Source organism: Fusarium keratoplasticum, chromosome 4 (genome assembly GCF_025433545.1).
Source record: "Fusarium keratoplasticum isolate Fu6.1 chromosome 4, whole genome shotgun sequence".
Classification (NCBI taxonomy): domain Eukaryota; kingdom Fungi; phylum Ascomycota; class Sordariomycetes; order Hypocreales; family Nectriaceae; genus Fusarium; species Fusarium keratoplasticum.
Genome location: NC_070532.1, coordinates 3,473,148 through 3,485,953, shown reverse-complemented (window position 1 = coordinate 3,485,953; position 12,806 = coordinate 3,473,148). Strand labels below are relative to the sequence as shown.

General features: G+C 55.4%; 3 protein-coding genes across 3 annotated transcripts; 2 read left to right on the top strand and 1 right to left on the bottom strand.

Moving 5' to 3' along the window:
• Positions 1 to 1,420: 1,420 nt before the first annotated feature.
• On the top strand, positions 1,421 to 2,665 carry NCS57_00612600 (uncharacterized protein; the record flags this gene model as incomplete). The annotated part of the gene is made up of 3 exons (XM_053056024.1): positions 1,421 to 1,823; positions 1,891 to 2,468; positions 2,528 to 2,665. 3 exons carry the CDS (start codon positions 1,421 to 1,423, stop codon positions 2,663 to 2,665), a joined length of 1,119 nt encoding a protein of 372 aa, XP_052914979.1.
• A 1,436-nt stretch (positions 2,666 to 4,101) lies between these two features.
• NCS57_00612500 (uncharacterized protein) lies at positions 4,102 to 5,455 on the top strand (the record flags this gene model as incomplete). Its single annotated transcript, XM_053056023.1, has 3 exons — positions 4,102 to 4,307; positions 4,362 to 5,161; positions 5,217 to 5,455. 3 exons carry the CDS (start codon positions 4,102 to 4,104, stop codon positions 5,453 to 5,455), a joined length of 1,245 nt encoding a protein of 414 aa, XP_052914978.1.
• A 1,115-nt stretch (positions 5,456 to 6,570) lies between these two features.
• On the bottom strand, positions 6,571 to 8,958 carry NCS57_00612400 (uncharacterized protein; the record flags this gene model as incomplete). Its single annotated transcript, XM_053056022.1, has 1 exon — positions 6,571 to 8,958. One exon carries the CDS (start codon positions 8,956 to 8,958, stop codon positions 6,571 to 6,573), a length of 2,388 nt encoding a protein of 795 aa, XP_052914977.1.
• Positions 8,959 to 12,806: the final 3,848 nt, after the last annotated feature.

The window sequence follows — 12,806 nt, the reverse complement described above, 5'->3', positions numbered from 1 at the left end:
CAATCAGTCAACAAATGAGCCTCCACTTACACCCATCTCCCAGCCCCCCTCCTAGCTCCAATCGCGAGCTGAGGACGGCCCTCGATGCCCATTGAATGAAGAGGCCAGATGTCCTATCGCAAAACGAGTCGCACGAGTTACCTCAGACACTTCATGTACAATCGGGTTCCTACAAATGCCCGCCACGAGGGGCAATGTAGAGCTAGTACAGTACATGGCAGAGGTGACTTTTGAGCTGGGGCAGGAGGCGTGGGTGTGGATGTCGGCAAGTGGGATGGGATGGATCTAGGCGCACAAGCTACAGCTTCGGTACTCGATGAGCAGGTACACATCCCCCCTCAGTAGTCGTGTCTCTTCCGCTCTTGTGTATTGACACAATGAGGGAGCTGGAATCACAGGTACAAGACCGTCAAGTATTCAGCCCATGACCTCAGGTGGTCATAGCATCCTGTCCCTCGCTGGGCCATGCAGCACCTCCCTCAGTGAGTGGAGTGGGGGAGCCGGATTGGATGGAGGGGAAGGAGAGACTTGCTGCCGCTGCCGCTGCTGCAGTTCTGCTCTGGGCTTTCTGTGGCCCTGGCAATGGATCCCGTCCATGAGGTGGATGGGCATGGCCTGGCCTGGCCTGGCGGGCAGGCTCTGATTCTGCTTCTGGTGCTGGCTTTGGCTCTGGCTCTGGTTCTGGCCCTGGGCCCATTTCCAAGTTCCATCAACTCCTCCACCTCTTCTTCTATCCTCCTCCTTCACCCACTCACACACCTCTCACCTCACTTTACTTCACCTTCACCACCTCTCTTCTCCCTCTCTCTGCTCTCTCCATCTCTCTCACCCTTCTCCTCTCCTCTCCTCGTCCCCCTCCTCATTTCAGTCTATTCCGCCTCCACTTCTCCAGTTGTTGGCCTTTCTTCCTTCACGCCTCCCGTGCAATAGCCCATCCGCCGCCGCCGCTTTCTCATCGGAGCGCTCGCGACCCTTGACCCCGCTATCCCGCCTCGCGTACACGACCGCAGAAAAAAAATACACTGCACCACCACCCATCCCCATCCCGCCGCCCCCGCCTTCTCCAGCACCCTTCTGCGTCCTCGCATCACCCCCAGCGTCGACGTCAAGGTTAGTGAATAGTTCCCATTACTTGTGTTGGCTCTTGACTGCGCCGGCGCGTTTCAGAGCTGGCTTCTTTGTACCGGCGCGCATGAATTTCATGACTCTAATTGTGCGGTGCGGTGCAGCGAGGGCCAACCATCCGACACGCGGGTTTGCGCGTTGGAGCTCTCGTTTTTTCTTCCAGTTGTGTTTGAATAAGAAACCCTCTAACATATAGAACAGACTCCCTCGGACATTTTTCTAGTTTGTCCGCTCCCTTGCTCATTCCAAACTTCGACAACCATCTTCGCCTCCCGCTTTCCGACCCTCCACCAAAATGTCGGCCCCTCAGGATACCCTCCCCCCCAACAACGGCAGCGATATCATCGACCAGATGGATCAGCTTAGAATGGACGAGCGCCTCGGCCCCGATGGTGAACCCGCCCCTAAGACGGACGAGGAGTACGCTCAGGCCCAACTCACCCTTCGCGCCATTGTCTCGTCCAAGGAAGCTGGTGTCATTATCGGCAAAGGTGGCAAGAATGTCGCCGATCTGAGAGACGAGACTGGTGTCAAGGCCGGTGTCAGCAAGGTCGTACAGGGCGTTCACGATCGTGTCCTGACCATCACTGGTGGATGCGACGCCATCTCTCGGGCCTATGCCATCGTCGCCCGGGCTCTTCTCGAGGGTGCCCCCGCCATGGGTATGGGAGGCATTGTTCAGAGCAACGGCACTCATCGTACGTTGGAATTTTCCTGATACACTAAACAGTTTTGGTCCGACACTCACTAACATTGCTCTTCTAGCCATCAAGCTTCTCATCTCCCACAACCAAATGGGTACCATCATTGGAAGGCAAGGTCTCAAGATCAAGCACATCCAGGACGCTTCAGGTGTCCGCATGGTCGCCCAGAAGGAGATGCTTCCCCAGTCCACCGAGCGGATAGTTGAGGTCCAAGGAACTCCCGAGGGCATCCAGCGTGCCGTGTGGGAAATCTGCAAGTGTCTGGTTGATGACTGGCAGCGAGGCACCGGAACCGTCCTCTACAACCCTGTTGTTCGCACTCAGCCCTCCAGCAGCACAAGTGTTGGCAGTGGAGTGGGATACAGCCAGGGCTCAGGCAGGAGCGAGTACGGTAGCCCTCGCGTCATGCGAACAGGTAATGGCGCCGACTTTAGCAACGGCAGCTCAAGGCCGTATAATCGCCGCTCTGATTCTGACGCAGCCATTCGAGGCCCGCCTACCCATGACGAGAACGGCGAAGAGATCCAGACGCAGAACATCAGCATCCCTGCGGACATGGTTGGCTGCATCATTGGACGTGCCGGCAGCAAGATCAGTGAGATCCGCAAGACATCGGGTGCTCGCATCTCCATCGCCAAGGCAAGTCAGATTCCTCCACGGAGTTAGTCGCAGCATAGCTAACCCAGATACTTGTATAGGCGCCTCATGATGAGACGGGCGAGCGCATGTTCACCATCATGGGCACTGCCAAGGCCAACGAGTCGGCACTGTTCCTTCTGTACGAGAACCTCGAGGCAGAGAAGATGCGCCGCAGCCAGCTCCAGGAGCCCGAGTAGGCATCTCGTGGCGCTTGAAATTCTCATTGAGTTTTGCTTTGCTTTGCTTTGCGTGTTCCGTGCGACTTGCTGAGGTCAGTTCTGGCAAGGCGACCTGGGACACTTCCAGATCTGACTTGCCGCGAGGCTTGTGTATTCTTTGGGGACGATACCAGACGACATTACCATGAACGGCCGACTCCTCTCCACGACTCTTTCCCCTCCGCCGAAAAAGAAAACCCTCCATCTTCAACTCCGTTTCCTTTTCCTAATTGGTCTCATTCTCATTATTATTGCAAAATCAGCCGGGTTGTGACTACTCGTCACCCCGTCGCCTCCTTAACCAACCCTCTTTGTGGCGCGATGTACCGATATGCATCTCATGTGGCATACCGTCTGTATAAGTTTCTCTCAACCGGATGCTCGGGACGACTGCTTTTCTCCTCGGAGTTATGGTTTCATGGCTCTGGATGGGCATGACACTGACACAGTGCTTCTAACGACTGGCGAAGCATGGATGTCGGGCTTGGACCCGATATGGACATGGCTATGGCTATGGCTTGATGATACAAAAAACAAAATCACAACACCTCCATCAAAGAGTCGGTAATGATTGGGACAGCGCAAACCCTTGGGGGCCGAGAAGGGCACATCACGGCCTCTACCTTTCCTCACCTCAGTCTCTCTACCTCACTCAATCTTGGCGTCACCTTCCCCTCCCTTTCACCTCGCACAACTGTTTCTCTCTCTTACACGCTCGGATTCCGACATTGTCACGCGACCTGCGCCTCCCGACTTATCGCTCAAATAATCCCGAATCACGCACGCACGCATCGCTATTACATACCCCCATCACAATATTCCATCCATCCACACACACACACACACACGCTGGCTCACTTGATTGTGTACTTTGGTTCCTCGTGAACTCGCACCCGCATGATGCCTCTCCTCTCTCCACCTTGCATGTAGGGCGGGATCTGGGAAAAGCATCATTAGCTGGGGGCCGATATAGGTCAGGTTGAAGAGCCAAGAAATAAAATTAAATTTATGAGCATGATATTGCTTGAGATGAGAGTGATTTGAAATATGTCTCTTTGTTTGTCGTGGCTGAGTCTTGGCCATCTCGATCTCGATGTGAATAGAATGGATGGATACGAGGCTGAGGTAACGCCACAAGGGTCCTTGTGGCGTTAGGGTGGGGCGCTCAGCCTGCAACCTCAAGGTTGTGTCTCATGCTTTTGACAATTGAAGCCAACTGTCAAGTTTCATCATGGCAACTACATGACCTCCCGACACTTTTCTCCACTCCCTTTCACTCACTCTATTCTTTCTGTCTCTCTTTAAATTCAATTGCCATTTTCTTCTTCGCACCATTGATCTTTTTGTGACTATATCTGCTTTCGCGACACTCCGAATCGCATCTCGACTCCACTCACTACAAAGCGACGAACAGGATGGCGCGCTCAAAGCAGCCAGCCGTGAAGCGCGAGGCTTCGTCCGAGTTCTTTAACAAGACGACCGCCGCCTGGGAAGATACGAATGGCGCGCACAAGGGCTCCAATGGACACGCCGTCAAGAAGGCGGCTGATGTTGTGCCGCTGGAGCAGAATGCGGGAGTCTTCCAGCTTGTCGTGGCGGTTGCGGGCATCTATGCATCCTTGTAAGTCATGGCCAGCGACATCATGACGACTGATCGAGATACTAACCCTCCAAGCCTAACATGGGCATACCTCCAAGAGAAGCTCACGACGACGCCGTACGGCCCGGCCGATGCCCCCGAGGTCTGGCACTTCCCCGTCTTTCTCAACACCATCCAGTCCGTCTTCGCCGCCATCGTGGGCGCCGTCTACCTCTACGCCTCGACACCGCGCAACAGCCCAATCCCTCCCGTGATTCCCTCGCGTCGCATTCTCGCTCCCCTCGCCCTCGTCGCCATTACGAGCAGTCTCGCCAGCCCATTCGGATACGCTTCTCTTGCGCACCTCGACTACATCACCTTCCTCCTCGCCAAGAGCTGCAAGCTGCTCCCCGTCATGTTCCTGCACATCACTGTCTTCCGCCGGCGGTATCCTCTGTACAAGTACCTCGTTGTCGCGACCGTGACACTCGGCGTTGCCGTCTTCACTCTGCACTCGGGCAAGAAGAGCAAGAAGGCGTCGGCGGTGCGGCCCGACGACGCGAGCACCGCCTGGGGTCTCCTCCTGCTGGGTATCAACCTGCTGTTTGACGGCTTGACCAACAGCACCCAGGACCACATCTTCCAGACCTTCCGCCCCTACTCGGGCCCCCAGATGATGTGCGCCAACAACCTCATGAGCTCACTCGTCACCGGCGCATACCTCATCGGCAGCCCATGGCTCGTCGCCACCGGCATCGGTGAGTGGCTCGGCATGGATGTCGCCGGCAGCGCGGGCGAGCTCAAGGCCGCTTTGGACTTTATGGCTCGATACCCGGCCGTGTGGAGGGATGTCCTCGGCTTCGCGGTGTGCGGCGCCGTTGGCCAGGTGTTTATCTGTAGGTTTTCTTGTTCACAACCATGGCAAGCCCCAGCTAACCACTGTCATTCTAGTCTACACCCTCTCTACCTTTTCATCTGTCCTCCTCGTCACCGTTACCGTCACCCGCAAGATGTTCACCATGATCCTGTCTGTTCTCGCCTTTGGCCATCGCCTGACGCAGATGCAGTGGCTCGGCGTCGCCCTCGTCTTCGGCGGCATCGGCGTCGAGGCCAGCATCGCGCGGCAGGAGAAGATGGCCAAGGAGGCTGCCAAGAAGGCGCAGCAGAACGGGAACAAGAAGGATCTCTAATTGTGTCGTGTTTCTGTCATGCTTTTCAGAGTTCATGTTTTTGAGAGTGAAGGAGACGTTTACAACGTAAAACTAGATCAGGCGTTGGATTCAGTGCATTACATTGTTTATTTACTACTACAAAGGCGCTAGAGGTTGTCAGAGTTGTGGGAGGCTCAGAGGAGCTGATTTTGGAGTTGGAAGATATATATACATAGACCTAAAGATGGATCTACTTGCAGTCTCTCTTCTATGGCAGCATTACATTAAATAAAATGCTAAACATTAGAAAAGATTAAAAAGAGTTCAAGAGCAGAAACATGGTCACAGAATACGCAACTTGATCATTGGAGAATCTTTTGTCATTTCACCTAGTTAGGTATGTGATTTCTCGAACCACCTGCTTCGACTAGATAAGATATCCTTCAATTCCAAAAACTCCCTCCCTGCTATAACCCAAGATAGCAGAGCCCGTCTTTCCCATCCATCGTCACGTTTCCATCCCCCCCTCCCTAGCTGGGTATTTGAGCCCTCCATGGGTCAAAGGGAGGGTTTCCTGAGCCTGAGCCATACGCCACTCCGTTTTTGTTGTCCAAGCTCAACAAAGCAAAACCAAAGATAACAAAGAAACGAGTTTTTTTTAAAAAAGGAAACAAATGTGACAAACGACACCCAAGTCTTTTGTCTATATTACACTAACGTCTTCCTTCTGATTCAGAAAGACAATGTCGACACCGATGGAGGTGGAACCGTCCGACGCCTTGCGCTGTGCTTTGCTGAAAAACGAAAGTAGGGGGGTTGCAGAAGGTAGCGATTGATTGGTTGATTGACTGGTTGATGAGTCGATCGATGATGGCGTTGACAAAGAAGATTGCTTGTTTGAGTGAGATATTTGCGTGTCGTCGTGCGTCCGGTCCAACAATGACCGGCCGTGGTTGCAGGGAGCAGTCCACCCCTGCCTGCAAAAACGCCTGAAAATGCCGTGATTGTGTCGTCGAATAGTGAGGGTGAGATATATGGCGAATACAAGAGATATAAGCGAAAGTAGGCGGACTGTGAGTTCCCCTGAAGGGGAACTTGTTAACTCCGAGTCGGACGTCCGTTCTTCCAACAAGGGTTAAGGTCTAGTAAGTCGATCATAGTAGATCGTCGATTGACCGGATAATAGGTGCCTCGCCTCTTGTTGGGGGGCTCCGGGGGTCTACTACCACTGCAGGGCTTCCGAATGTCGAGAATGGGTCCCGAGGGAACATTCCCGCTCGAGGGGAAAAGAGACTCTGGCTGGGGGTTGGTGGGCACTCGACAAACCGCATGCCGGCAACTTCGCCAACCTCGTGGAGTGGGTTGTTGGTCATCGTCTCGACTCGTGGGGATAGAAGGGCCTCGTCATCAGGGAACGACCCTGGCAGGGTGATTGTCCTTGTGATAGGAGCATCGTCGTACTTGGTGCTCTCTGACTTGATCGAAGGCGCTGAGTTGAACCTGGGGAATGTCATGCTCTGGAAGCCGAAGCTTGACTGAGACGGGAATCCCGGAGTGGGTGGTGGCATCATATCAGAGCCCAGACTAGGTGCCGGGGCCAGAGCCAGAGTAGGCGGCGGGGCTAGGGTTGGTGGAGATCTGCCGTGTCCTGACTTGGGCCGCTGGGGAAGACCTTCAAGCTTGAAGGGCGCCAATTGTTCCGAAGTCTGCTGCTCAACCTCTTCCATCCATGTACAGGTAGGTGGTGCAGAAGCTGGGCCTGGTGAAACGGCAAGTAGGCCGGGGGTCGAGTTCCCTCTGAGCCGGTTCGGGCTCGGGCTGAACTGGGTTTCCTTCACATCCTCAGCATGCGTAGGCAGAGGCGCTGTCTGTGGTGTTTTGGGGCTAATATCAATAGCATCGGCTGACAGAGTTAGCCGGTGCTTGGTAGGAGCACGGCCGGTACGAGGGCCATGAGCGGCTGGTCCAGATCGCTTTCCAGAGACCTCCTTCTGGAAATCCTGCAGCGAGTACATGAGCTTCATGTTGGGGCTGATCCATTGGCTCTTGCTCTGGGCCGCATAGTAAGCATCGTTGACGGTGAGCTCGGGCTTCTGGTAGAGACCGTAGGCAATAATAAGACTGGCTGATCGGCTAGCGCCCTGCTGGCAGTGAACAAGCACCTTCAAGCCAGCCCTGGTACGATCCTCAATAGTCTCACACAGCCTCATCAGATCCGGTGCGATGTCGGTGTTGTGATCCCAGGGAATGTGGATGTATTCGGGCTCCTTGAAGTGAGTTGCCTTGGGGGTTGTGGGCGTCTCAGCAGATTCCTCTTCCGGGGGATACTCGAAAGCAGTGGCGAAGCTGGCTGTCGAAATGGCAGTATCGGGAACAGGGCTTTCGCCGTCAGGAGTTGAGTAACGGAAGTGCTCAAAAGTCGATCGGGAGTCCCGAAGAGACTTGCGAAGCTCGAAGGGATTTCGGACTTCTCGGGCGCAGTTAATTACTACATCAAACCGTGAGGCCTCATCTGCATTAGGCTCAGAATAGAGGTAGACGTTGTCGCCATAAATGGCAATCGGACCATCGGGATATCCTGGAGTCTTCATGTCCTCGTTGTTTTCATTGTCGCGATAGGGATCATCGTCTCGGTTGGCCATTTGGGTTCGAATTGGCGAATCCTCTTCCGTGATTGCAGAGCCAAACGACGGCTTCATGCTCGACTTTGTAGGTCGAAGAACCTCGGACAGGCCAGACTCGTTCCGCTCGAGAACCTTGGGAAAGGTCATGCCACCGGGTGGGCCAAAGGTAGACGACTTGAGGCCAGAGGACATATGAGGTGAGGAGCACGAGTGCTTGAGAGCGCGGCGCTGCAGCATAGGCATACCTGGCGAGGGGGGAACCTCGAGTGTTGTCCTGCTGATCAAGTCGGAGGTGTTGGTCTTTAGGCTCAATTGGCTCGGCTTCCGCCTCATCGCAGGGATCATGGGCTTGATGAATGATGGCGAGGAAGGTTCCGAAACCAAGGAAATGGTCGTCGTCGCAGTTGAGCTGGCAAAGGGGGGCTGGATCGAGAGACCCTTCATGTTGCGCGCCCGGCGCGGCGAGGGCGAAGTCATGGGTCGCTGTAACCGCGGGGGCTCGCTGAGCAGTGTGGTGGGATTAGCAGCAGGAAGAGCGCCGAAGCTGGTGGCAGGGAAGCTGTTGAGGGGAATGAGGTTTGTCGGAGAATCGGGGGACGAGGACGGAGACGGGTCTGAGAGAGGCGAAGAGTCGGTTGTGGACAGCGTTGTTGTGGGGGAAGAGTCGGCCGACTCTGAAGTTTGAGTTGAGGTGCTGTCATGGTGCTTGTGGGTTGGATCCGCGGGAATCATACTCGGCCGGAGGCCGTGCTGGGTGGCACTCATCATGCCAGGTCGCTTGGGTTCCAGATCAACAAACTTAGGGTCAACGAGGGTGACAGTGTCTTGGTCGGCCATGGTCTCGGCATCCAGATCAAACACTGTCATGAAAGGTGGTATTTGGTCCTCGTAGGCTCTCCGGTCTGTTACGGACGGCATTGTTTTGCTTCCGTTCCGCGTTGCGGTCTGAAAAGTATGTGTGTCGTGTGCGTGGTGAATCGATGTGGGCGTTAAAGAGCCAAGTGTGCTCTTGTCGCTGACGAGGGCGTTGGCTGGAATTCCTCGGGGCGTTTCGGATAACCACGCTATTTTCCACCTGGGACAGCGTCGTTGTTGATAGATATTATGAAGTTATGTGCGCAAGTTTTCAAACAAAGCAGCAGAAAGAAAGATTGTTCCGGGCAAATAAATGAGTGGTGTCGCGGCCGAGGTGCGATCGAGAGCAAACGGTCGGTCGTTCGATGTGGATAGCGCAGCTGATCCTATCGCTGAGGGCGCGAGTGGTGGGCAGTGCTCGGTTCGAGAGCCAGAATCCTTTCGGGCTCTTGGCGGGAAAAAAGAGAGGGAAATGAGCCTTGCGATAAGTGGAGGAAAAGGTGCTCCGAGAGCGAAAAAGACGACGGATTGAGGCGATAGAAACAGGCGAAGGAGTAACTATCGTCGGTCGAACCTGGGGTGTAGCAGGGAGAATAAGGAACGAGCCCAGAGCAGAGAAGAAGTGAGACAAAGAATCGGCGTGTCGGCGAAGAGCATGCGAAGGATAGCGGGCTGCAGGGCTGGAAGTGGCGCTGTTACAATGGCAAGATCATTATTCCCTTTGCCAGGGAGACCGAGTCGTCGTCGAGGTGAGGTGAGGTGAGGGTATACAAGGCGGCTGGGGAGGGGAAAGGGAAGCGAAGGGAGAAGGAGAACAAGATTGAACGAAGATCAAAGTGAGGAGAGAAGTAAGTGAAGAGACGGGGAGTGAGGGATGAGAGGAGGAGCGGCGAGTAAGATGGATGGAGAGGAGGAGTGTGAAAAGAAAGCGAGCGCAGCGCGTCTGGGATTGGATTGGATTGAGTTTGGTTGCCAACAGACGCTGGGCCTGGGGGGTGGATGCAACTTGACTCTGCAAGTTCAGGTTTTTGGCGACTGGCACTGTAAGTACCCTGCCTGGGCACTGGGCCTCACACTGGGCAGCGCAAGGCACACGAGTGGAGGCACAGGGCCTCTACAGGCCTGGGAACAGTCCAGGTCCCGTCAGCTGGAGCTGGTGGAGGCGCTGTAAGAGGGCGACCGAGCGCTGCCGACAGAGCAACGGCGGCACCTAAAACATCCATCCCAGGGCCAGGCCGGACCAGCCCTTGCACCGAGGCTCAGTCTTGCCTGGACGCGCCCCCTTCGGCGGCAGCGAGACGAACCCAGCGCCTGTCTGAAGCTGCTGATGTTTCCGTCGCTCCCTACGCTGCAACAGGCGCGAGGCTGGATGCATCAATGGCGGTTATGCCAGAAGAGACACAAGAGACTGGACGTGAGACGACTTGGGGGGCGGGTATGGTATTCTGGTGACCTACCTACGGAGGAACCGTGGATCGGTTACCAGCAAGCCGAAACCAGGCAAGGGTTCCAACTTGGGGGCAGGCGGTGTCCAATAGCAGGCTACGCGTAGAAGAAAAAAGACTCCTCGAACATCCAGACCAGGGCATGTCTGCTGTAGCGACCAACAGCAGAGAGCAGCCGTCGAGAACAGAGCGAGCAGACAGACACAGAATCCCATCATCTCAGAGGATGACCCGATGGGGCAAGCAGCGAGCAAGGCGCTACGAGGGACCACTCACAGCCCCTGCTTCCCGTTCCGGGTTAGCCCCGGCCATGGTCTTCTGCAGTCTCTGGGCGCCGCCGCTTCGTGACTGGAGGGGGCACGCAAGCACGAAACACGTCCGGGGGGCTAAATATAGAGCGGACGTCTCCTCCTCGCGCATCACCAGCGCCAGCGCTCTGCAGCGGGTCGTGGTAGGCGTCTACAGCGAGCCAATCACGGCCCGCAGGCCAAATTTGGGACTTGAGAGTTGGTTGCAGGGGGGAGGGCCAGGGGCGGGGGTGCAAGGTCGAGGGTTTAAATTTAAACCACCAGTGGGCCATGGACGGGTACCTCCTTGTTTGCAGCAACCGTTGTGCACTGTGTGATCCATCCAGTGAGAGCAATTCATCCATCCATCCTGCGACGATGGATGGATAATTCAAGAGAACCGGTGCGGATAATGGGGGTAATTAGTCCTGTTAGGCTATCTGAGATCTCAACGGAACTAAGAAACAACCATACAACAACAACACCAGCCATTCAAAAGCTCGAGACAAGACAAAACTTGCAAGATTCCAGCTCACTCTTCCAACCTCGCCATCTCCATCCGAGTCATGTAGGGCAGCAGGTCTTCTTCACATAACCCCGTAACTACAGAACACAGCAGAGTATGGAGCAGATCTCTTTCACTCTCGATTATCGTCTCGACTCGCGCGGCGCGGTGCGCCACTCCGTAAAGCCATGTCCACATAGCCAAGAAAAACCAGAAGACCAGAGGTCCGTCCTGCTACCCCGGCCCGCCGTCGCCCCGTAACCCCGTCTCATCCAAATGTTCGGTGATTCGGGCGTCTGGCGTCACAGTCACAGGTGGGCAAGGGGGGGTTCTCTGCTCTGGGTGAGACTTGTCGCCGTCGCTCTCGCTCGCGCGGTAGTGGTCAAGGTTCATGGTCAGGGTCAGGGTCAGAGACACAGAAAGAGAGGCTCGTCCTCCACCGCCCGCCCGCCGCCAACTATTACATTGGATGGATGCTATAGATTACTGCCCTGATCGAAACCCGCTGAGATTAGAACCCCAGCATGTGGCCGCTCGGGTGCACTGGCTCCCGAGTGGCCACTGGGTCGCTGGCCGGGCAGCGAGCAGGTGTCATTCAATATGATCGAAACACAGACACCCGAGGCTCGCGTGGCTTTTGTTTGGGGACCAGGCCAGGTGCAGGAGCCGGTTCCGACCAGAGGAGGAGCTGTTCTGTTGGTTGTTTGGTTGGCTGTAGCTTGTCCGTCTGTCTGTCTTTCTGTCTGTCTGTCAGAGAGAGGCCTCGTGGCTGGGTCGTTTTGGTTGCGCCACCTCGCGGCGTCTATCGTCTGAAAGCGGCTGTGGCAAGTCTTCCCAGCTGGATGCTAGTCATGTTTGGATGAATCAAGGCGCCTAGAGAAGCTCGTGGACTCGAGTGAAAGGGCGAGACCAGGGACAGCGTCTAGTTTCTCGTCTTGGAGAGGCAGCAGGCAACTAACAATACGCGCCCCAACCTCTATACGAAGACTGCCTACCAACCTACTCCATCTTGTCTTCGTACGACAGAACGACTCCGCAGTCTAGGTCAGGCGGATGAGTCCAGCAGCAAATCTTTAAACAGAGATTGGCCAATCTTGATCTCTCGGGGATACCCTTCAGCCACTGAGGACTTTGGACATGGCCAACACCAAAGCCGACCGGGAGTTCTTCTCCATTAGCCTCGTCTCGTCCGTCCCGTGCCTCGAGCTCGAGGCAGCCAAGCCACAGACAAGAGTGTGGCTCAGTCGGTGACCCCCTGTCTGAAAGGGGGAAAATCCTAGTTTCAGCTTCTCTGGATCGCTCACTAACACACTCCATCTTCCCCATTCCAGCTGAGTCCAGTCATGGATCCCATACTGCGCAAGAAGCAGAACAAGGCAGGAGGTGATGCTGCAGTCGGCACAGTAAGATTGGCCTCTGGACGATCGATGCACGTCAAATTGCTCGAGGCTCGGGGCCAGGGGCGATGTTCGCAACAAACCCACTTGGATCTCAAATAGCGACGCCTTTTTTTAGCTGAGGCGGTCGTATTCCCGCAGGGCGGGTTTCGAGACGGGACTTACAGTGACTACAGTCATCTCCATCGTCCCCTGCAGGGTTCATCTGCCTCTGCTTACGACCTCCTGCCATTGCCGGAAGGCCAAGTCTGCTGCAGGCCTGTCAGAGGCAGCAAAG